The 24034-nt window shown below is 38.7% G+C and overlaps 1 protein-coding gene across 1 annotated transcript; it reads right to left on the reverse strand.

Moving 5' to 3' along the window:
* Window positions 1-1033: 1033 nt before the first annotated feature.
* On the reverse strand, window positions 1034-24003 carry QTRT2 (queuine tRNA-ribosyltransferase accessory subunit 2). Its single transcript, XM_058295808.1, has 10 exons — window positions 23882-24003; window positions 22336-22402; window positions 20396-20616; window positions 19577-19632; window positions 17832-17908; window positions 16171-16383; window positions 10416-10615; window positions 7864-8015; window positions 5727-5844; window positions 1034-3254 (listed from the first exon to the last, which is right to left on the reverse strand). The coding sequence occupies exons 3-10, from the start codon at window positions 20593-20595 to the stop codon at window positions 3023-3025; spliced, it is 1248 nt and encodes a 415-aa protein (XP_058151791.1). The 5' UTR covers window positions 20596-20616; window positions 22336-22402; window positions 23882-24003; the 3' UTR covers window positions 1034-3022.
* Window positions 24004-24034: the final 31 nt, after the last annotated feature.

Here is a 24034-nt window from a genome sequence, read left to right on the forward strand (position 1 = left end):
TTAAAATTTTCTTAAAATGCTTTAATTACACGAGTAGTTGGTTTTAAAAAGTGTTTTTAGAATCCTTTTCCCTTACTATATTCCCAGGGATTATGAAAACATCCCTTCCCCAAGCCATATAGGAAACCTTAGATTCCTATTGATTATATATACAAGAGTCCACTTGAACTGATCACAGCCACCAAATCTTTTCAACACCATGCAGGGCATGGTTACAGTCCAAATTGGGGGGCTATGGCAGAAGGGCTTTAGGGGTTCTGGAACGTAAATCCACATTGAACACCTCCGTGTGCCAACATGGTAGTAGGCTGCTCTTGCCAGTACCAGCTATTCCTTGCTGGAAGAGCAGGGGACCTGGCTGGGCTGTGGCAGGGCTCCTAAAGGACCCTGCTACTCAGGGCCAATGGCTTGCTATTCAGTCCTTCCTTTCCTTAGCCTCTTCAACCCAAGATTTTCTGAGTCACAAGTCTATACAAAGCTATATAGTGCACAGTTACTAATTAACAGATGAGTTTTAGTCAGCCAGAGCTAGAATCTAACCGAGGAAATGACTACTCAATCTGAGGCTACTTCACCTTCCCGAAACTCACGGGATGCCCTGAGGCAGGCTATCCAATCTTTCTGAAACTCAGTACTTAACATAGGGATAATAATACCTACACTTCACAGTGAGGCGCTAAGGGTCAATGAGATCTATCTGTATGGGAAGCATTTATTAAGATTCTTGGCACATTAAATATGCTCCATAGATTGTGGTTATTATTTTTATCCTGTGCTACCATGGCCTTAAGGCCTCTAATTACATAATTTAAAGACACATATAAAGGAATTGCCATAATGTGTTCAACTGAATAATATCTCCTTTTTGGATTCCTTGACGGGAGTACTCAAAACAATGACTACAGATGGAATAAATATAGAAAATTATTTTTTTTCCCCAATGAGAAATCTCTAAAACATTTCTGGTACCATGGAAATTTAATATTTTGTTTAAAAGACTCACTACCATTTACAGAAAGCAATACACAGTGCATTTTTTTAATTAAAAATGTTTACTGGCAATGGCCTTTAATAGATTTACTACATTAAAGGAAAGAAACAGTTTTTTCAAATGTGCTAATAAGAAAAAGACCCAGGAAACTGAGAAACGGTGGGCAGAATTTCAGTGTTTGGGCATAAATAAAATTTAGAAGTTTTTTGCTTTTTTTTAATTAAAAAAGTTGTGAATTTACAAAACAGTCATGCAAAAAAAATAAGGATTCACATATCCACCTTACCACCAACACCTTGCATTAGTATGGGACATTTGTTACAATTTTCTATGGATTCTGGGATACTTACTGATATTCCTTCAAGTCAATGGGTTCGACATTGAACAGAAATATGAACATAAGAACATGTTTAATCCAATTACACTTCAAAACAATCAGATCATGGAGAACAGAAACTCCTTCCTGCATGTGATACCCCTAACCATTCTTGGAGAAGTTATAGGAATTTCCATGAGTTCAAAACATAGGACTACCACAAATAATAGAAAACCATTCAGAAGAGCTCCCAACATATATATAAAAAAGTAACCACATAATAACTTAAAACGCCAAGAAATGCCCACTAAAATAATGAACAAACAGCACAATATAGCACAAGAATATAAAACAAATATATTTCTGACCCCCTACAAAAAAAGGTATTTCTTTTTGGTTTTGTTGTTTTTGCAAAAACTAGGAATGTGTATGTGCATGTATATGCATTCCTTATAGAAAACTTGAAAAATATAGAAAATCACAAAGAAAATAAAAATCACCTGTCACATTGTCAACACCAATGCCACTCCTACAGCAAGAGCAGAAAAACTCATAGACTCAGAGATAGCCTGGGAATGCCTTCCCAGTCTCAGGATCTGCAGATGCCAAATCACCAATGGCTTCAAAACCCACAGGCCAAACCTCCTTTTAGTCTCCCAATACTTCTGTTGTTGCCTGACTCTTGGCACTGCAGCATTTTTCATCAGATCAACAGTGATTAATAAACAAGGAGGGCAAGTATGGTTATGACTCAAATCTAAAACTTATTTCTTAAAATTTAGAGTTAGATGGAATTGGAGAAGTTCATTTAGCCCTATCCACTATCCTTGTCCCCATTTATTTAGGAATAAACAGGAATGGAGGGTAAGTGATTTGCCCGGACTTCACAGTGAGTAGGTCTGATACTTGATTCCCTGATTGCCAGGTCAGAGCTCAGCGAACACATGGAAAAAGAATCTCCACAAGTGATGGGCTACAGTTCTTACATGGTTGGACTCCTAACGAGGCTGAAGGACAGATCAAACTTTCAGCATCTAATAGGACACCGCACCAGCTCTAGGAAAACAAGTCACAAATAAAGCATGTGGCCAAATGAAGGAGTGTGATCTGGGCCAATGAATCAAAGGAACAATGCACAAGTCCCACCCTCCAGAGAGATGTGACCTGCTAAGTCACAAGAGCCATTTCTGTTTGATTTCCCAACTAGGGAAGCTTAGAAAACAGAAGCGTCCAAAAGAGTCCTGAGAGTATAAGGATCAAAAGAAAAAAAACTCTTGACTCAGCCAGATTCCTTCTCCAGTCACCAGCTTGTTTCCACAGAGGTTATGCTACTTATGAGTAGTAAGTAGTCTTCTCCCTTCAACCCCAATCCCACCGAGTAGACCCTTGGATCTCATCACCCCCAATTTGAGGCTTCCCCTTATATCTAAATCTTTGTCTTTAATGACTTAGTGAGTCCCTAATGACTAAAAGAGTTTGCCTAGAAATATTAATGGTTATCATAGTTCAGTTCTCTCTGATCAATCCAGGTCATTCAAGTCCTTAGAAGAAATCTCTTCGGCCTCACAAAGGCAGAGTTTGGTACAGGCATTCCTTATTTGGGCAGACCTTATTACCAAATATAAATGATTAAAGTTAACACCGTTTCTTCTCTTCCCACATTACAACAGTGTTACAGGCTCAGTGTTAAGAGTCAGCCTTGCATTTGCTAGGTCTCAAGATGCCTGCCTGTGGATGAGCTCTTTCAACTGTGCCAGTCTGTCACATTTTAGTGCTTCCCGGATGGAGTGGAAAAATCCAAAATAGTGTTCAAAGTTGTGCATCATAAGCAGAACCCCAGCCAGTAGCTCATTGGTCACCAGTAGATGGTGGATGTACGCTCGAGTGTGATTTGTACAGCAGTAACAGGAACATCCTCTCACCAGCGGGCCAAAGTCCTCCCGGTACCTGAGAAAGGAAGTGATACTCAAGAAAGTGAGGAATAAAAGAAATCCACAACCTAGATGGGTCTCTTCTGCTGGGGCGTAGCCAGCAGTGTTCAGTAACATGGCTGGCAAATGTTTAGTGTCTGGAACCTGCCTACGATGGCAATGTGGTCAAAGTTTAAAAAGAGAGCATAGTAAATCATAGAGACACAGGGGGCTTTCTCTGATGGATGCCGTCTCCAAGACAGAGGGCTACAAAGGAGTATCAAAAAAGATTCACTCATGACAGCACAAAATTGTGAACACAGTTAACAGCACTGAGGTATATATTTGAATGTGCTTAAAGGGGATATTTTAGGTTGTATATAAATTACTAGAATAAAAGTTAAAAAAAAAATAGGACTGTAAACACAGTGAACCTTATCATAAAAGATGGCCTACAGCTAAGAGTACAATTACAAAAATGTTTTTTTCATGAATTGTTACAATTATACCACGCTAATGCAAGGAATTAATAATGGGGTGTTACAGTGGAACTCTGTATTTCATGGAAAATTTTTCTGAAACCTACAACTTCTCTCATTGTAAAAAAAAGAGAGATTCTCTCAGTTGTTCACTCATATTGAGTGTTTTTGTCACACTGTAAAGACACAAAAGGTTAGGAAATGCTGTTGTGGGTGAATGACACATCTCTCCTGCTTACCACCAGAGCAAGCATCAGAAAAAAATGCTACTACCTGCTACTTGCATGTTTTGTTTTTTTTTTCCCACTTGCTTAGTTTTTTTTTTTTGCATTTTACAAAGCAGTGTCTCAATCTCCAAACCAGCCTTTGGAGATAGGCCTTTTTATTGTCATTTTATAGATGAAGAAATAAGAGATAATACTCTTATTAAGAGGGAGGGCTGTAGAGTAAACTGCCTGGGTTTGATTCTTAATTCCACAACTTCATTGGGCAAAATTACTTGAAATCCCTCTGTGCCTTAGTTTTCTCATCCGTGAATCAAGGACCTAATAGTGCCTACTCTGTAGAGGTATTGTGAGTATCAGGAGTTAATAAAGGGCTTGAACATTGCCGGGCACATGCTAAGCACTATATATGTGTTACCTTTTATCAGCTATCAAAGAGCTAAAATGACTTGGCCAAGGTCACAGAGTCAAGAGCAGTGCTAGGATTTGAACTCTAAGCCTCCAAAACTTCAAGTATAGTGCTAATAATAAGAACACTACAATTTCCAATTAAATCTATAAGGTAAAGGGAATTTTAGTAGTAGCATTTTATATTGTCCTAACATTTTAAAATCAGAAATGAATCACCTCATCTATTTTTCATGAAGTTAAATGTGGTAGACCTATTTCACAGACCTATGATCAAGAAGTCCTTATAATAGATGTGGAGTGGACACAACCATTCCAAGGTCCACAGGATGGAGGAATAGAGTATGGATTAGAGTGGACTTACTGATATTCTATTCATGAACTACTGTGATTAGTAATCGAAGAAAATGTGGCATTGGTGTGAAGAAAGTGGCCATGGTGGCTGCTGGGGGTAGGGAATGGGAGGAAGAGATGAGATGTGGGGGCATTTTTGGGGGTTGGAGTTGTCCTGGGTGGTGCTGCAGGGACAGTTACCGGACACTGTATGTCCTCCAATGGCCCGCTGGGTGGACTGTGGGAGAGTGTGGGCTATGGTGTGGACTATTGACCATGAGGTGCAGCGGTGCTCAGAGATGTATTCACCAAATGCAATGAATGTCTCATGATGAGGGAGGAGGTGGTTGTTATGGGGGGAGGAGTGGGGTGAGGGAGGTGGGGGGTATATGGGGACCTCATATTTTTTTAATGTAACATTAAAAAAATAAAGACAAAAAAAAAAGAAGTCCTTATAGAATATGGACAAAAACTAGGATTTTCACATTCTTTCATAACTTCTCAAGTCTGTACACCACACAGACATCATTAAATCAGGTCCCCAAGGATACTCCATCACACAAGAGAAAAAACACCCCAGCACTAAAGCAAATGCACCAAACTCACTCACTTTTGGCCGAATAAAAAGTTAGAAGACATCTTAGTTCATTTCTTATAGAGGCAAATCTTTTCTTCAAGATTTATAATCTATGTATAATCCAGATGACTGAAGTCCCTTCAAAGTTAAAACTTTAGTGTTTTACCTTGAATCCTTATTTTGCTCTTTCATCATTTAAAGTAATTGTAACAAGTAAAAGACACCAAACACAACGGATTTAGTCTAATCACTGACAGCTGTTCTAAACAATGGTAATCTAGACTTAGTTTTCTGACATGACAAAGTACATAAATTCATCTTCAGAAAAAGAGGTTTTTTTTGGAACTGAATTTGCAAAGGTCCAAGAAATATCCAACTATAAATATTTTACGAAGTCATAAACTGAAAAGGGAATAGTTACATCAACTTTTAAGAACAGACTGAAATTAAAAAGAAATCAAAATTCAAACTTAAAAAAAATTCCTTACTTTTTTTCCGTCAGGTTAATTTCAAATGATGTCATTTCTTCAGTGCAACCAGTAGTTTTAACTTTCTCTGTTTGTTCCAAATATTTTATTTCTTCTTGTGTCCCATTTTGTTGTAATACTGAAGGACAAACCAATAAAAAGTCTTGAATGAAGATCAGATAAGGAGTGGCCATTGGAAGAATTTTATTTTAGTTATAACTGCATACCCTTTGACCCTAAAATTCCAATTTTGGAAATTTATCCTAAGGAAATCACACAAGAAGAGAAAAATAATATGCCCCACGATAATCAGTGACCAATTATCAATATTAAAACTATTCAGAGTCCCAAAAATGCAAATTATGATTACGAGTATCTAACTGTGTGTGTGTGTGTGTGTGTGTGTGTGTGTGAGAGAGAGAGAATAAATACGTATTTTGGGGTTATTCCCAAGTCTCACCATAATGCACATGCAAATAAATTTGGCTTTATAACTGCTTAAATTCCAAATATATGAAAGAATATGGTTTTAATTTATATATTCTCTATAGGGAACCTAGATGGCAGAATTAAATGGCAACCTGAGTTGCTTTGAGGAGGAACATTTCTGGAACTGTAAAAGAAACACCAACTACTACACAAATAGCTATTTGCTTTCAACAAGGGCATGCAGATAAGAGGTATTTTGGGGATGAGTGATTATGATCTCAGTGCTGGCCCAAGAATGGGTAGATGGTCCTAGAAAGTTAAATTTTGTCAAGGTAAAAGGAAGGAGAGATGTGACCTGAGGACTGGACCAGAGCTGTTATAATTTTCCTCCCATTAACTAGCATGCTGACAGGGGAGACCATTACAAAGAGCTTAACACTAAACAAAGATAGGTCTGACATTTTGGAAAACTGTTTTTTGGGGGGGAATGGAGATCCATATTAGGCAACTTATTTCTTTGGAGTTTTCACTTTATAATTGGTAAAATTACAATTGGTAAAGGACTTTAACATGGAAAGATGATTAATAATAATACTTTTATTTAAATGTTCAAAATATTCTGGTTTTCCTAATCATGAAGAAAGTAGGCTTTTTCTGGTCACAAAGGAACTTGTCTGTTCCAGAAATACTTTGCATCAACTTCTTTTTAAAGCTTTGCATATTTATGATGCTGAATGGCTAACACTTACCTCTGTCCTGGTGGAAATAATTTGGTTTGTAAATGAAGTCATATTTACAGTATACCCCATCCACATATATTACATTCTGGTCTGTCTAAATGACAGTAAAACTGGCCTCTCTATTTAAGAATTTGATCAATCTGATTTATTTTATTTCCAGAAGTATTCTGATCTAGATTAATGGGTAAATTGCTTTATAAAGATGTAATACCTTCCAAATGAAATTTTAACAACTTGTGGGAAGTAAAAAGAACCTTTAAAGAAGTTCCTGACCCTATTCAAATTTAAGGTTAGTGGTGGCTGAGGAATCGTTTAAAGCTGAGCAATAAGAGGAAAAGGAAATCACATCTCTAAAGGCCAGGGTGAAAAAACTGGGTAGATGCTTCACGGGACCCCAGCCAAAATTGTCTGTATCCCAGTTTCTTGTCTACTGCCAGTTAAGTGTTAGAATCTGAAACTGATTTTACGGTCTTTTGAACGACTAAACAATAAAAGAAAATGGACAAAACATCAAAGCAACATTAGCAGAGGTAAACAGCTTCACATCTCTGTGTAAAACAAGCAAACAAGCAAACACACAAACAACAACTAAACACTAGGATCAGAGGGTGGTGAGACTCCCTGTGTTTTAATAGCATGGAATTTGCAAAAAGCAGACAAGAACTCTTTTGTAGAAAAATGAATTAACTCTTAACAAGCAGTTCAAAGGTTTTCTTTTCTTAAATCGTCATCATTATTTACCCTGAATATTCTTTTTTCTTGGTTCTGCTCAGTATAAAATCACTTCCTGGTATGGATAAGCTACATGTATAGTATTAAGTACCTGGTTTTGAGGGCCGACACACCAGGGCACACAGATAAGAAACAAAGATGTAGTTTTATAAAAGACTGGCTTTGCTTAATGTATTTTTTTCTGTCTTATGACTCAAGGCAAAAATTAAGAGAAAATAAACTTAAAGATAACATAGGGATTAACTTCAAAGACTTACATGTCTCTTCAGGATTCGGCTCGTAATCAAAGCTGAAAGTCAGGGCACATCCCCGCTCTGTCACTTGATAAGGGAAAAAACTCTCAAATAAATCCACCCCTCTTTCAATACACTCGAGCACCTCATCTGGCCGGCTAACACCACAGATGAGCCTGTGAAAATAACATAAGAACAGTGACATGAGGATAATGCCAAGAATGATACTGGAGAGTCTTTCCAAGGTACAGGGCAATAAATTTAATAATGAGAAACAGCACTCATGGACAGAGGGACAAGTGGTGGACAGCAAGATGTGATAGAAAGAATAGAGGGCTTTGGAGGCAGAGAAACCTGGGCTTGAACCCAAGCTCTGCTATTCACTTACCTGTTATTTTGGGAAGGGTTCTCCAACTCTCTGAGTTTCAGTTTTCTCATTTTAAAAACTAGAGCAATAAAATATACCTCATAGAATTGTTGTGAGGATTAATGAGATGTTTGAAAAAGTACACAGCATGGTTTCTGGCCCCAAAGAGAAGTTCAATAAAGGTTAGTTTCCTTTCCACTTTCATCTCTTCTGAATAACTTCCTTAATCTTAGACTAAACCTTGTAGCTCATCTACACACTCTATAACAGTTTTTCAGAGTGCAAATTTGTGTGTTATATTTTCCCCTGAAATACTTTCTATATTCTAATGGTATTTTATCTTCCTTCTTTTTTTTGCGGTACTGGGGCTGGGGATTGAGCTCAGGACCTCACATGTGGGAATCTGGTGCTCAACCCCTGAGCCAAACTGGCTTCCCTGAGTTGGTTTTTTCATTTGTTGCTTGTCTATTTGTTGTTTTTAGGAAGCACCGGGAAACAAACTCAGGACCTCCCATATGGCAAGCAGGCATTGACGTGCTTGAGCCACATTCGTTCCTCTGTAATTCTTTTTTATAACCAGAAGAAGAAAGATATTTTTACCCACTGTACTCCTCACAGGTTCACTTACAATGAAACTCTTGTTCTCCACTTCAATTCTGGCCTCAGAATCTAAGAATCTGGTTGGTTTTCCTTATTTTTCCTTACATTTTCTCTGTTAATAAGAAGTCTGCACTGTGGGATGAGATGGTGTTCTCAGAGGTAATGGATAAGGCATTCTGTAAATGTTTATAATACTCAATCAGGTTTGCCACTAAAACGAGAGGGGAAGATATATTAGATCAGGGCTGGCTGCTATTTTTTATGTTTGATTTTCTACCCGTAGTCTTTTTATGAACTGGCAGAGAAAATCTTACAGACTCCCTGGTTCCTAAAAGAAGTTTAAGAAAAGACTTATGTAATATTAAACAACCAGAGCCCTTAAATATATGCCAGTTTTCCTGAGTGCAGTTTCCTTAAAGTAATGTGTAATGTAATGTTTAGAACTCCTCTCCAACTGAAACTGGCATTTCCACACACTTACATAAAGACAAACAATCCCAGCTTTCAAATCCAGTAACAGACATCTGTGAGCATTTAACTCAAATAAGTCTAAAAAATAATGAGAAATTCTAGCGCTGAACTATTATCTTCACCAGAATGAAATAAGTACAGGAGGGGGAGCAAGAAACACATGAAACTTAGGTTAAAATTTGGGGGGCAATACTGGCTGGGTGATGGAAATGTTCTGTCTTGATTGGGGCAGTGCTTACACAAGTACATACATGTGTAAAAGTTCATCAAGCTGTACATAATAAGATCTATGCACTTTACTCTAAGGAAAGACATAAAATTACATAGACTAATGTTATCTAAGACCCCTAGAGGAGAAAGCAGCAGCCTCTTAATATATTTGCAGGAAAAAAAAGCACAGATACTCACACCAAGGGTAAAAGACTATAAATAACAGTCATTTAAATAAAAAAGAAAAATACTGAGTGGCCTAATACGATGACAGCCACACTCAGAAATTTGGAATTTGTAGCTTCGGACCTTGCATATCAGCTCTTCTCAAAAGTATACGATGAATCCTATGATTTATGAAACCATAAGAACCAACCCCATTAATGTTGCCCAGTCCCCTCAATTTCAAAAAATGACACCATTCGTTACATGCCTCAAATCTAAAAACTTCCTAAAGGTCCTTGTTAGTAGAGTCCATCTTCATTCTACCGGGCATTCTAGATCTGGCCTCAACTTTTCTTGATTTAAGCCAGAGTTCCACAAAACTTCAGGCACCATATTATAATGAATAAAGAACTTTTCTCAATTTAAGTCAGAGTTCCACATAACTTCAGGCACCATATTATAATGCATAAAGAACAATACCTGTATATAGCACAAGAATAAGGGGATACAGTAAAACATTTGCCCTCATTTATGAGGATCAAATGAAATAATTCACATGGCACTCGTCCTTTGGTCTATATTCTGAAATCAAGGAAGGACAGCCTTAATGGATATTCCCTCATAATGTGCCCCGGCCTAGAAAGGACTTAATCAAAACATCAAAAGACACACGTATGGACTCTGTCTGCATCATTTACTATCAGCCAGCACCCCTGCCTTGCATCCCCCTCATGCTTGGTCTGCATCCTAACTCAGCACTGGCCTTGGCTTATCCTCTGGCAGCTCTGCAGTGACTGATGACAGCAAGTGCAGTCTAGTCTCCAGGGTCGTGGGAGTCCCTTGAAAACCATCCAGAAGGAAGCCACCCACAGGCCGCTTGGCTGTCTCTCGTGCTGACCGCAGCCTCTCCTCCATCACGTCTCCACCTTCAATCACTCCGATGATCACACTTTTCTGAAGGGCCTAATATAAGAAAGAACTGAAAATTTTTAACCATTTCCAGTAGCAGAGACCTTTTTTAAGTGAACCTTACATGAAAGCCCAATGAATAGAAGAGATCTCAGTGCAGGTGCAGGTAGCTGAAGCATGCAAGGGGGGTGGTGCTTCCCACAGGTGCCCTCCCTGAGAACCTTTAGGGCTCCATGGAATATGATTTGAAAGCCACCTAAATAGGCAAGGACTGACTGAGGAAAAACAGAGGGAATCAATATAGTCATGTTCTAGCTTAGATTAAATTAAATACACACTGAACAAGGACAGGAGGAAAAGGACAAGAGGAACAGCTTTAATTTATTTAAATGATTAACCAGGCTTGCTTTAGATGATATATCCAAGTCTTTTAGTTGCACATAATCTGAAGAACTAAGAAACTGGCTGGGACAGTGATTATCCATTTGGAAAAAAATAAAAATAAATGCCTCTTCTGCATATCATCCTCAAAAATAACTTCCAGATGGACCTAAGATCTAAATAACTAACACATACATTTAGTTATACAAGTATTAGAAGAATAGATTGACTCTTCTTATAATCTGGGGGTAACAAAGGCTTTCCTAAGCTAAGGCTTATAAAGAAAGACTGCCATATTTGAGTAAAAAAACATTAAAATTTCTTTAGTGAAATATATCATCAACAAAGGCAAAGGACAACTTACTCCTTTGAGGAATAGAACAACAGCTATACCATAGGAGTTCCAACAAGTCCTTCAAGGAAATAGCCAAGTAGAACCCTAGGCAAACACATGAATATGAAATTCAGGAAAACAAATGTGAATGCCCTATTCACAAATAGAAAGCTAATTCTCACTAGTAGGGAAATGCAAATTGGAAAGAGAGATGCCATTTCACTGGCCACTGTGATTTGTGTTATTTCTTTGCAAACCTTATTTTTTGCAGTTACACACACATAAATTAACATGTATACACACATATACATGCATGCATGCCTTTATATGCTTTTACTATATGAATAAGATCATATGTACAGCAATTTTCTTGTTTTTTATTTCACATCTTGAAACTTCCTGTCAATGCACATTTTACTGTATCTACCAGATTCTTTCTAAAACAGCTACCTATGGCGGTGGACTTGGCCCAGTGGTTAGGGCGTCTGTCTACCTCATGGGAGGTCCACGGTTCAAACCCCGGGCCTCCTTGATCCATGTGGAGCTGGCCCACATGCAGTGCTGATATGTGCAAGGAGTGCCGGGCCATGCAGGGGTGTCCCTGTGTAGGGAAGCCCCATGTGCAAGGAGTGCACCCCGTAAGGAGAGCCACCCAGCTGAAAGAAAGTGCAGCCTGCCCAGGTATGGTGCTGCACACATGGAGAGCTGACACAACAAGAAGACGCAACAAAAAGAAACACAGATTCCCATGCCGCTGACAACAACAGAAGGGGACAAAGAAGACGCAGCAAATAGACACAGAGAACAGACAACCGGGGTGGGGAGGGAAGGGGAGAGAAATAAATAAATAAATAAATCTTTAAAAAGTAAAAAAATAAAAATAAAACAGCTACCTATGGAGAAGCGGCTGTGGCTCAATCACCTGGGCTGCCATCTACCATATGAGAGGCCCTGGGTTTACGTCCTGGGGCCTCCTTGTGAAGGCAGGCTCACTTGCACGCCACAGAGTGCCACCTGGCCCAGAAGAGCTGCAGAGAGCCAACTCAGCAAGGTGATGCAAACAAAAAAGGAAACAAGAATAAAAGCACAGAAGAGCGTGCAGTGAATGCACACAGAGAGCAGACAACAAGCAAGCCACAAGGGGGGGGGGATAAATAAAAATAAATACAGACCAAAAACAAAAACACCTACCTATGAAGTCATACTATGTACATATGAATGAGTGTATTTGTAGGAGATTCCTACATTTTGTTAAGTTTTGTCTATTTGCCATCCCAGCGGCTGAACTACTTTCTATTCTCTCTAGTTATCAGAGTATATAAGTGCTATTTCCCTAACACTTTCACCTTTACTGTGCTATCTGCCTTTCTCCTATTTGTTTCATGTATAATATTAACTTTATTGGTCAAATTATATTTTTATTGGTAAACTCAAAATAACATTATTTCTTAAACCCGATGTGCTTTGCCATAAGTGGGACCTAATTATTGCTCAGGATTACTCCACCTAAATGATCTCAGAATTGAAATACTCTCCGGTAACTATATCTTGTTCTTCTACCTCCTTGGTTCTCTCTTAGTGAGAGCAACTATCTCCTAGTTCATTAACTCTGCCATCAGGATCCTTTATTACTCCAGCTTCATCTCCTCCACCCCATCTAAACCATTTTCCATCAGCCAACATTTATTGTGGGCTTACTATATGTCAGCATTGTGCTATCTGATGAGGATAGAAAAGGTGTGACCCAGAAATTGAGCTGAAGGAGGTCACAGTCTAATAAAGACAAACACATGTTGCAATACAACATGATTGGGGCTATAATACAACTACATACAAATTAAAGTGGTGGCCAAGGGCGGATAGAACTACTCTTCCTAGAGAAGACCAAGGGACAGATTCTTAGGGGGATGAAATGAGTTAGATCTGGAAGTAAGAGAAGGAATATGGCTAGAGAAAAGAAGAAACAGTTCAGAAGGAAGTCTGTGTACAAGGATAGTGGAATAAAATAGGATAATGTCTTAGGGAAATGGAAGTAACCCAGAAGGGCTACATGGAGCCCATGGGAGAAAGCAGCGCAGTATGCTAGAGAAATAGGGAAAAGCCAGGTCAAGGCAGGCCATCCATACCATGTAAGAGATGAAACGGAGAGTTATTACATTCTTCTAAGGAACTAGGTAACCAGCTTATATTTGGGCCTTACAAAGATCTCTCTGATAGCAGGGTTAAAGAAGGACTGGATATAAATGAGGATAGAGGAAGAGAAAACAATAAAAAATGTATATGTCTACATAATAGAGGGTGAGGTTATGTCTTATTTTAAGGTAAGAAGGGTGGGGTAGAGAAGGCAATTCTAAAGATATTAAGGAAGGTAGAATCAAGGAAGAGTGAATAATTGGATATTAAATGTGAGGGAGAAAAAGGAGTCTTGAAAGACTCAAATTTCTGGGCTGAGGGACTTGGTGGATGCCATGAACTGAGACCAAGTATTGAGGAAGGGGAAAAGGAAGAAGAGGTTTGAGGGGATCAGATAATGAATTTGGTTACCTCTAAGTCTGAGATGCATGAGGCATATCCCAATGACATAACCTAGGTATATGCCAGTAAATTCTGAAGCTGAGGAGAATTGCCTGGAATAATTATACAACTTTAGAATCATTTAGCAACTAAAACCAAAGAGAGGTTAAAAATCGAGCAAAGCACGGAAGCAGACTTGGCCCAGTGGGAGATCTACCAAATGGGAGGTCCGTGGTTCAAACCCCGGGCCTCCTTGACCCTTGTGGAGCTGGCCCATGCGCAGTGCTGATGTGCACAAGGAGTGCAGTGCCACGCAGGGGTGTCCCCGCATAGGGGAGCCCCACGCGCAAGTAGTGCGCCCCGTAAGGAGAGCCTCCCAGCATGAAAGAAAGTGCAGCCTGCCCAGGAATAGCACCACACGCACAGAGAGCTGACACAACAAGATGACGCAACAAAAAGAAACACAGATTACCGTGCCGCTGACAACAACAGAAGTGGACAAAGAAGAATACGCAGCAAATAGACACAGAGAACAGACAACTGGGGTGGGGGGGAAGGGGAGAGAAATAAATAAAATAAATCTTTAAAAAAAAAAACTGAGCAAAGGACTTGAATAGATATTTCTCCAAAGATACATAAATGGCCAATATGTCTATGAAAAGCTCCACATAAAAGAGTTTAGGAAAGTGCAAATCTAAACCAAGAAGAGGTACCACTTTATACTCAGTAAAATGGCCATGATTAAAAAAATAGAAATTAAGTTGGAGAGGATGGACAGACATTGGAACCCTCATACATTGCTGACAGGAATGTAAAACGGTTCAGCAGCTATGGAAAATAATTTGGCTGTTCATCGTTAAGTTAAAAATAGAATTACCATTTGACCCAGCAAACACCTTTAGTTATTATGGCAGTTTGAGATTATTTTGTGAATTCCAAAGAGAAAGATTATGTTTGTAAACTAATCTATTACTTAGGATAGGATACCCTTTGATTGCATTAACTTCAGCTGAGGGGCCTTTGATTAGATTACTTGTTTAGATTGCATTAAGGCTCTTGATTCAACTATGTCAGTAATAGGTTAAGTCTCCACTCCCTTGCTGGGCTGGATATAAACAGACTCACATGGACAGACAGATACAGAAAGAGAGAGGTCTGTCATTTCTGATCCTGCCATGTGACAGAAAGGAGAAGGCTCAAACAGCTGAGGCCCCTGAAAGAGATGAGCATTTGCCTGATAGCTTATAGCTGAAATAGGGAAGAGAGCAGAACAGCTGAGACTAATATAGGAGGTCCGGAAAGAAACAAGACTTATACCAGGAGAGGACTACAGGATCACTTAAGCACGAAGCCTCAAGAGGCTGACCCCAAGGAGCTCAAGAGGAAAGGGTGAGTCTGGAGGGGAAGGCTGAAACCTGGGCAGAGATTGGTGGCTATCCTGCTTCAACATGTGGCATCTGACTTTGGTGAGAAAGCACCTCTTATAGTGCCTTGAGTTGGACTTTTCACAACCTTGGAACTGTAAGCTTTTATTCCAAATAAATTCCCATTATAAAAGCCAACAGATTTCTGGTACTTTGCATTGGCAGCCCTTTGACAGACTAAGACAGGTATATACCCAAAGAGTTGAGAACTGATACTCAAACAAATACATGTTCATGCATGTTCATAGCAGCACTAGTCACAATAGCCAAAAAGGTGGTATATCAACAGATGAATGGATAAACAAAGTGTGGTATATACAGACACTGGAATATTATTCAGCTGTAGAAAGAAACGAATTACTGATATATGCTATGACATGTATGTACCTCAAAAACATTATGCTGAGTGAAAGAAGCCAGACAGAAAAGGTCACATATTCTATGATTCCATTCATATGAAATATTCAGAATAGATAAATCCATAAAGACAGAACACAGGTAGTTTCCAAGAAATGGGGGGGCAGGGGAAATGGGGAGCGACTGCTTAATGGGCATGGGGTTTCCTTTTGGGATGATGCAAATGTTTTGGAAATAGATTAATGTGGTAATTGTACAACATTGTAAATGTACTAAATACCACTGAATTGTTCCCTTTAAAATGACTAATTTTACATTATTTGAATTTCATCTCAATAAAACAAAATAAAACAAAACAAACAAATAAAAAACTAAGGGAAGTCTGCCCAGAGAGAACATATGGAGTATGATGGAAGAGTGCCGAGGATCAAATCCTAGAGAATACTAATGCTTTGGTTCAGGAAAAAAAACAGGAAATAGTAAAAAGACTTTGAATTTAGGAGTAGAGAAGTGGAGAAGGAACAAAAAATGTGTTGTCACAGAATGTAAAGGAAGTGAGAGTTTGAGAGAAAAAGGAGTGCTCAGTGGTGCAGCCTTACCTCTGACTCTTCCTGTAGCCGCAGACAATTATCCAGGAACAAAAGAGATCGGTCAACAGACTTTCTGGTTCTTTTTACAGAAGTTGCTTCCATACAAGATGCCTCTCCATCTGAGAGGCACTGGAACCAGTCTGGCTGAAGGGCCTGCTGAATTGCCATGAACTTGGAAACAGTCATTTCCACTCGGCCTCCAACACCCCACACCGACACAGACTGCCATGGAGAAAGGCAATGAGGAATCAGCAATAGTAAAATGCAAACAAAAAGAAAAACAATAAAGCAGCACTGACTTTCATTCTTCTTTGCAACTAGAGAGATGGTGGTAATTCAATATCCTAGTTATTGGTGTAAATAAGAGGTTTGCTATACTATATTCCAAATTCTTTATTGACGGCATAGCCCATAAAGAATCCTTCAATAGCCATACAAATCAACTTCCCAGCTAGCAAGGATTCTGTATCACTTTTTGAGCCCAATCTTCCATTCTCCCCTGCCTTCACAACAATGTGATGGCCCTAAATATACCATGGTCTTTGATTCTTCTCTGACCTTTGAATGAAATGCCCTTCCCTGAATTCTCTGCCTAATAAAATATTATGCATCTTTCAAAACACAGAGTTTGAATACCATGTACTCTGAAGTGTTCTCCAAAACTTCTTGGGCATCATCGCTTATTCTCCTCTAAGCTCTTAACAGTAATTTGCACTTGTAGATAAAAGCATAGTTTAGGGTGCCACATATTATTGTTTAATAAATGTTCATTAGATTGAATTAGAGATTGAATTATGAGCAAAAACATAAACCCTATAGTATATGAAAATTTCTATCATAATGTTCCTTTTTTAGTTTACCCCTTGCCAGAGCTCAACAAGGATATAAATAGAGAGGCCACATATAGTCTTTCTATTTCAGTCTTTTTATTTTGTCCAAAGGCATGAAAACACTGTTTATATGAATCCTCTATTACAACTGGGGTATTTTTTAAAAATTCAAATTATAAAAAAAAAAAAAATTTAAAACAAGAATAATTTAAAATGGTTATCTTAGGTATGATTAATATGTATTGTTGTATTGTTGACTTTAATAGTATGAGCACATGAAAAGTGAATGTGTTTTGTAAACTGGCAGTATATACTAAAGCCCTGCCAGAAGGCTATACCAATGGGGTAAAATACTTTAATGACATCCTTTGGATATTTTCATTAGCTAAAATTTCTAGCTATGGATCTAGCTTTTCAAAGTCTTTTCTAAAAGTCAACAATTTTATACCGCGCTTCTGCTATATATAGTTAAAAAGGTGATAACACTCATCAGTAACTTTCCCTACTCTCCCTAAGGATATTAAAACTGCAAATAAAGTATGACATCAAAAGACCACTGTTTCGCCCCATCATGGCAATGTATTTTGGCATGTACTTGACTCTTCTCCCACCCCAAATTTTCTGCCACAATGAAAAAGCTAAGGATACATTGCACACCTTAACCCCATCTTTAGGGAACCCTAATCTAACTTGTATAAACCACTCTATCCCACTATGTTTATAGAATGGGTCAGAATTGGGCCAGCAACCCCCAGCAGTGGGATCCTCACATCTGATGGATACAACAGGCTGCCTTCCTGGGACAAAGCTGCAGCCTGGCAGGCCCTTCGGAGAACACACCTTGTTTGTTACGTAACCAGCTGGGCAGGGGTTGACTGGATCATGCAGGGAGCAATACAAGAGAGATTCTGGCATGCCTGTTCAAACACAAAAAAGAACCCTTGAAAGCACTTATGTCAACAATTATACAGAGTTGTAACAGAGAACATCAGCACAATGAGTACTGCTAGATAAAGCAACTCCAAACATATTAAATTGCTATTACTTGATCTTAGAATTATAGTGAGCCTGTCAACACAAATGAAAAGATTACTGTGAAACCTATCAATCTGAAAGAAGAATAAAATGTAAAGGTTTATGTCTAATGGCAATGAGTTGCTATGAAGGAAAGATGTATCTTAAAGCATGAAACACAATGTAAGTATTTAATAACATGTTGATCCCACTCGATTTTCTTCGGAGAAGAATGTAGCATCAAGCATGTTCATTCTAGGTATGGGAAATTTGCACTGAAATCATAAAAAGATATGGTCAAAAGGTAATCTCATCAATAATAAGGCCATCATCATGGGACTCTAGGGGCAGAATTACAGGGAAGGTGTATGGTACTGCAAATGGATTTATTCCCAATAAGTTTCACTGACTTGGGGTTTTATAGGTTTTTCAGTCAAAAAGACAATCATCAAAGTTTTTTAAAAAATCTGGTAAACCAAACATGTTTAAATTGCATATGCTATCCCACATTTTAAAAATTAAAAAAATATTAATAGGATTGTCTTTAAAATTATTAATAGTTATTATTTACCTGTAAAGAGACCAAATAAAAGGCAAGTTTTAAAAAAATTCTGGAGTTCTCTACCTTGTTTTCCACAATTTCAGTTATAACAATTATCTCTAGAAAGCTTATATTAACTGCTTTCACTTAATTATATGCTTGTATATTTTAGAACTGGTTATTGGCCTCTGATCAAAGAAACCTATATTATACAAATTCCTCTACTGAAGTACAAGGTCTTGTGACAACGAGCAAGTCATTGTAAATTTTCCCTCAGAAGCAGAGGGCTGAATAGTCAATCGAAACAGGATTTTCCTGCACCTAAATGAATTGTAGATATTGCAAGCAAGCATCAGGAGAAAGTGGTCTGCACAAGACTTGGTTCTTTAGCTATCATTGCTAAACTTTTCTTATAAATAAACAGACCCGCAAACCTACATAGAAAATCCTATTTCTGGAACAAAAGATCTGGAACAAAAGATAATGTTACTATACCTATGGTATGTGTATATATAGGTACATGGAAACTATTCATCCTCTGTCTAGTGTTTTATATTCAAGCATGAGGAGACTGCCTTGGATTGCACACATACCCCGTGAGTTCACACCTCTGTCTCTGCTCTGTGCCTGGGGTGCCTGTACCACCTCTGCTCCCATCTTTTGGCCAGGAAACCCCACTCTACCTTGACCCAGGCAAGGCACCCCCTCACCATGTCTCTTAAGAATCCTTTCTTTAATCTCACCCCTCTACTCCTGCTCACATTTAGTCCAGAGAAAGTTATGAGCTCTCTCCTATGGGCACTCATGATTTATGGACATATCCCTAATCTTGCAAATACAGTGGTCCACCCTCTGCTAGAATTGCCTGTCTGCTTATCTTTATCCCAGGTAGGCTGTGAATTCCACGAGTAAAACAATTATTTCCTACTCATCTTTCAACCCCTAATGACTGGTTCTTAGATACTCAGTGATTATTGCACCTTCAAACTCATACACATCACAAGGTATGTACAAATATCTTAGCTTTTACCTATAAACTTTCCAACTCCCTCCTTAAATTCTGCCAAGACTTCGTGATGTTCTGCCCTAAAAGCAAAACAGAAAAATATGAAACATAATAATACATCGTTCTGCAGGCAGCCTATACATCACGTAAAGCCCTCTTCTCCTCACCTAAATAAGCTACATGACAGTAAATGTAGTCGTGAACAACAAAGGATACTATTATTCAAGGGTGCCAAATAACTAGGCTGGGTTCATTAGTTACAATAAAAGTCTCCAATTTGCAAGTGGTTCTGAGATGAGAAACTAACAAAGATCAAGTGCTTCAGAATACTTGAATTTTCTTTCTCCTGTCCCTTTAAAATCACTGTTATTAACAGTACTGCAAAAAATTTGATCATAGAGGAGGTTTTTCAATTAAGTATAAAATCAGTTTGCATATTACACAAAATGTTCTAATTCCATTAGCTATTTTTCCATAAAGTAGTGCTAGCAAGTACATGTGCAGGAGACAGAAAAACTTTGAGGTCAGTGCAGGAAGACAGCCCCAAGACTCCAAGTTTAGTTTTCAGGATATATTTCCTGTCACATCATCCTTGGGAGCAGTGGCAATGAGGACGGCATGGGACCTCAGTTTGGAGGAAAACCAAAGCAGCTCTAATACGCAGGCTTCCAGATTAAGATGATGTATTAATATAATATTTGATCTCTCTCTCTTCTGATTTCATTCTGCAAATCTACAAATTTTACACATATGAGCAAAAGTAGTCTTTATCTTTTCTGTACCTCATTAAAGAAACTAGGCTGCTGCCAGAGTTTATCTTGAACCATCAGATTTAACACTTACAGTGATGACAGTGTGAGCTGAGCCATGGCTGGAATTCCGTGGATATTATGCAGCGTGTGATCAGTCAGGTGAGGGGCCGAGCCAGTCTTGGTGTACAGAAGGCAGCCTGGAATGTCCATGGTGCGGTCCCCTATTTTACCCAGGTTTGCTATTTTTCCTAGGCGACAGCCATTAACTACCTTGATAAGACTCAGCTTCATCCTAAGGGATTCTCCTAAGTCCTGATAAGAAAAGAATCTTAAATTTAGAAGAAGCTTCATGATACCCAAAAGCTAAGCATTTTGCAAAGAAAGCAACCTACAAAGAAATGAATGATAGCACATTTAATCCCACCTTCAGTCTACAATTTTTTAGGTATCAGGAATAAGAAAATGGGAAAGGTCTCAGAGCAATACCATGACAACCACATTTCCATTCCGTGATGGCGGTTTCTCTAAGATGATGAAAACCAATTGGAAGAGCACCACAGAGCGACTGATCCTCAAGCTTACTCTCAGTCTTGAAAATGTGTATAGGGAAACGGACTTTGGCCCAGTGGATAGGGCGTCCGTCTACCACATGGGAGGTCCGCAGTTCAAACCCCGGGCCTCCTTGACCCGTGTGGAGCTGGCCGTGTGCAGCGCTGATGCGCGCAAGGAGTGCCGTGCCACGCAAGGGTGCCCCCCGCGTGGGGCTCACGCGCAAGGAGTGCGCCCATGAGGAAAGCCGCCCAGCGTGAAAAAGAAAGAACAGCCTGCCCAGGAATGGCGCCGCCCACACTTCCCGTGCCGCTGACGACAACAGAAGCGGACAAAGAAACAGGACGCAACAAATAGACACCAAGAACAGACAACCAGGGGAGGGGGGGGGGAAATTAAATAAATAAATAAATCTTTAAAAAAAAAAAGAGAGAAAATGTGTATAAAGGTCATAATACTTAGGCTACACTGATTTGAGCTTTGTCTTTTGTCTCTAATTTGAGAGAATACTTAACACTATAGTAACTTTCCCTAATTTGTTGTTAACTAAAGAAAACAGACTCAAAACAGCATTCTGGTGATTATTAAAATACATGGAAGGATATATATCAAAAGATAAATAGAGATTATCCCTGAGTGACAGGATAATAAGAGTTTCATTTTCCAATTTATTCTTGCATTGTATTAAAACAGATGTGAGAAACTGTGTGGAACATATCTGCAATCCAAAAGCAATTGAGCATGACTTTTATAATTGGAAAAAATAAATTTGTTTAAAGAAAAAATTAATATACACATTCCAACATCCATAGATACAATGAGAAAAAAAATCAGAAAACATTATCAACTACTTTGCTGGATGTTGCTAAATAATTATTACTCAGTGAAACAAATCCTGTACTCCACTTTTAAAATACACAACAGAATTTGATAAGCATGCATGGCATATTCTTTGCAGAATGCCACAGAATATTCCAACATTTTACAAATAATTCATTGCATGTCTAGAGCAAGTACCATAACCTCTGGAATTTTTTCCAATCAGCCAGGCCCACTTTTATTAGTAAGTAATCATTCCTTCTCAAGGGAGAAGGAATTTAAAAATATTTCTTAGATGGATTCTCCACATATGTTAAGCAAAAGACCAAATTTAGATGAGCATGTTTTGTGACATAAAAACTGTGTACATACATAAATGCACACACATATCCCCTCCACCCCCTCTACAATGTTTGTATTTGCATAGAAAAAGAGTCTGAAGGACTTCTAAACAATACAGCATACTGAGCTGACTCTGAAAGACATGGAAATGATGTACCCTAAAGTTCTAGAAAACAATAAGAAAGAAGATGAGAGACTATTTGGAGATAGAGCATTCTAAAATCTTCATACTATTTGAGAGGAGAGAAAGAGTGAATACCATTAAAGTTTCTATGTCAAAAATTTAAAAGTCACCATTAAAAGAATAGTGACAGAATGTACCTTCTATATCCAAGGGGGACGCAGGAACTGAATAATCCAAAGGAAGGCAAGAAAGAGGAAAAGAGACCTAAAAAAGTAATGAAAAATAGAGAATTCAAAATAAAATAGTAGAAATAAATGCAAATATGTATTTGCACAATAAAAGTTAACAAGTTAAATTCACCTATTGAAAAACAATGATAATAGTAGCAACTAATATTTATTGGACACTATGTGTGAAGTACTGTTCTTTACATACTAACTTTGTTAATCTTCAAATCAACCGCATAAGTATATGTTATTTTTATTTGTGTTGTGTGAGATAAGGAAACTGAGGCTAATAAAGTCACCAGCTGCTAAGGTGCAGAGCCAGGACTTAAATCATAGAAGTCTGACTTTAGAAGCTATATTCAATAGGCTGGTGGCTCATTAGAAGGTCCATCCTGCCGTAAGCATATACAATACCTACATACTAATTGTCAATATTAAGGCTAGTTTTCCAGTAATAGTTTCAATTTTGCTATAGTGTTCTTATTGTTGTTTTCTTTTATAAACCTCTTCAGCTTTGATCCATCTTCCCAGACTCCACAATCTTTCTTCATACTCATACATTTTAAACATACTTATATGTGGGAGATGTTTCTGAACATGGTTTGCTTCTACAAACATATTATGTTTGCAAACATAATATACTCTGCACTTCTCTGTAATTTGCTTTTCTCCCAGTAATAAACAGCAGGTATCCTTCCCAAAGAAGAGACATGGAGGTAACTTACCCTCTTAAAATAACTACCTCATGATAATGCACAGTATGATTTAACAATTTATTCAACCTCCCCCTTTGGTGGACACTAAGGTTGCAAAGCAGGTCCCAGGGATCTACAACTGTCTACAGGTACGACTTCCCTGACTTCATTTTCGCCAGTCTCAAAATTACTAGAGTTTACATTTTCCGGGCAGAGCGCTTTACATCCATTTTAATGGTTACATACATCCCAATTATTTAGGTATTATCACCTCTATTTTGTTGATGAATAAATCGAGGGTTGAAGAGTTATTAAAGAAGTTGCCCAAGATCATACTGCCACAAAGTAGCTGGGTCCAAAGCTTCTGCTCTAAATCTCTATCCTGCCTTATAAGCCTATGTGCCCCAGAATGGATTGTTCTTGGGAATATCTAGGCTCAGTCATAACGATGGATATATCTTCACTTCAGCGGCCATCACCAGGGTCCCAGACATTGCCAGGCGCCTGGCGTAGAGATTCAAGGGATTCTATCCTCCCAAGTCTCCTGGGCAGTGCAGCAAAAACTTCCGGGTGATAAGACCTTGAACACAGACCACTAGAAAGAAAGCCATTTCCTTTCAGAGATGCCGGGAAGCTGACGCGATTTGGGAGAATATGAACTTAAGAGAAGCCAAGGTCCATCAAGAGAACCCAGAAAAGGAAAGGAGAGATGTAGCGGGGGTAGAGTTAGATTTACTGCAATAAACCAGGAAGTGTCTGGGCGCGACGCGACTCTTCTATCCCTAGCAGTCCCTATACCTGCAGAGAAACGGGGCACTTACCTGGAAACCTTCCAACTTTTTTTTGGCCTTCAGACCCACCCAAACTCCTGGCAGTTCACTACCACGTGTCCAGCTTACAGAATTCTGTCCCGCTCCTAAGACACCGCCTCCGACGCCGAGCCAATCGGGGAGTAGTGCGTCATCATAGTGCGC

The sequence above is a fragment of the Dasypus novemcinctus genome, chromosome 4 (assembly GCF_030445035.2).
Source record: "Dasypus novemcinctus isolate mDasNov1 chromosome 4, mDasNov1.1.hap2, whole genome shotgun sequence".
In the NCBI taxonomy this organism is placed as follows: domain Eukaryota; kingdom Metazoa; phylum Chordata; class Mammalia; order Cingulata; family Dasypodidae; genus Dasypus; species Dasypus novemcinctus.

Coding starts and splice junctions, on each gene's coding strand:
- QTRT2 (XM_058295808.1), bottom strand. CDS start 20,595: ATGAAGCTGAGTCTTATCAAGGTAGTTAATGGCTGTCGCCTAGGAAAA. Junction 19,633..20,395: donor CAGCTCACACTGTCATCACT/GTAAGTGTTAAA, acceptor TTTTGCTTTTAG/GGCAGAACATCACGAAGTCT. Junction 8,016..10,415: donor CTGCCAGAGGATAAGCCAAG/GCCAGTGCTGAG, acceptor TTATTTTCACAG/GCTCATCTGTGGTGTTAGCC.